This window comes from Blastomyces dermatitidis, assembly GCF_000003525.1.
Source record: "Blastomyces dermatitidis ER-3 genomic scaffold supercont1.7, whole genome shotgun sequence".
NCBI lineage: Eukaryota > Fungi > Ascomycota > Eurotiomycetes > Onygenales > Ajellomycetaceae > Blastomyces > Blastomyces dermatitidis.
Window position 1 is genome coordinate 2,421,818 of NW_025544780.1, and position 1,428 is coordinate 2,423,245.

The 1,428-nt window shown below is 33.7% G+C and overlaps 1 protein-coding gene across 1 annotated transcript; it reads left to right on the top strand.

Annotated features, from left to right (window-relative positions):
• Positions 1-225: 225 nt before the first annotated feature.
• On the top strand, positions 226-822 carry BDCG_06867 (uncharacterized protein; the record flags this gene model as incomplete). The annotated part of the gene is made up of 1 exon (XM_045422625.1): positions 226-822. The coding sequence occupies one exon, from the start codon at positions 226-228 to the stop codon at positions 820-822; it is 597 nt and encodes a 198-aa protein (XP_045278224.1).
• Between the last annotated feature and the right edge of the window lie 606 nt (positions 823-1,428).

Consider the following 1,428-nt stretch of genomic DNA (forward strand, 5'->3'; position numbering starts at 1 on the left):
GTTACTATTTTTAGACATTTTAAGGTTTTTTTTAGACTATTTTTAATTTTTTAAAAAGTAACACTTTTTGGTAACACTCAAATGAGATTTAAAGTCATTTAAAGCAATAAAAATAATTTAAATTGAGAAGTAGAAATCATGGTCTCATTTGGAAAATGTGACAAGAGTAGACAGTAAGTCTCACTGAGACAGTATGAAACCACTATCTAATGTTAAAACCGTGTAATGGGATCAGTCGAATTGGTAATGAGACTATCAAAAAATCTGGTCCTGGTCTCAGACACGGTCACACGGTCAGTCTACTTTTCTACTTCTTCTTCTTCTCCTTCTCTGAATCAGAAGAAAACATATGCTCAAGCAGCTGAATCTGCTGCCTCTAAACCTGCTGTCTCTAAACCTGCTGTCTCAAAACCTGCTCAAAATCCTGAGAAAACTGAGAAGAATACTGCTCATGCCTCTATTCATAGAAAAGTAGAAAAGAAAATGCAAAAAGAGAAAAACTTTCAAATCTTCAGAAATAGAAGACTTATTCTCAAAGTCTCAAACCAGGACATTCTGCAAAGAAACAAGCTAAACTCAAATCTCATTTTCAGAATCAGAAATGAAATTAACCAGCAGTTCTTTTCTCAGTTGATGACTGATATTGAAGTTCAAAAACCAGTTATAGCTTCAATTGAATCATCATTCTTTGAAAACTCCATCATTCTGACTACAATGCCTGAATTCAGTGCTGAATTCCTTATTCAGAATGAGAATCTCTGGAAGTCAGCAGTAGAATCTTTGTTAAACACAACAATTCTATCTGAAAGAGATGAAAAGTGAGACAAATTCATTTCTTCATGATATTCCAGTTGAAATTTTTGACTGTGAAGAAGAAATGCTACTTCTCAAAAATGAATTGAAAGAATACAACTCTATTCAACTGAGAAAGGAGCCTGTATGACTAAATTCAATTAAGTTCAGACAAAGCAGGAGAAATGCCTCTGTTCTAGTATATATAAAAACACTTCAACAGTCAAAGATCTCTGAAGTAAGAGTAGCAGGTTTGAAAATGAGAGTTTATGAATACAAAGACTCAAGAATGAACCTCAAAGCTCAAACACAGTGTTCAAACTGTCAAAGATATGAACACTTTGCAATCTCATGTTTTAGAGACTCAAAATGTGCATTCTGTGCCAGAGATCACAAAACTAGTGAGCATAAATGTGAAACATGCTCAAAAAGAGATGAAATTTGTCAATATACTCTGCTTAAGTGCTCTAATTGCAAAGAAAAACATGCATCTAGCTCAAAAGAATGTATGTTTACTTCTAGAACTCAAAAGAACTGGAGAAAAGATGAAGCTCAAAGTCAATCTAGAACTGAAGAGAAGAGTCAAGCCAGTAAACTCACAACTGCAAGCTTAAAAAGAAGAAACTCTCAACTATC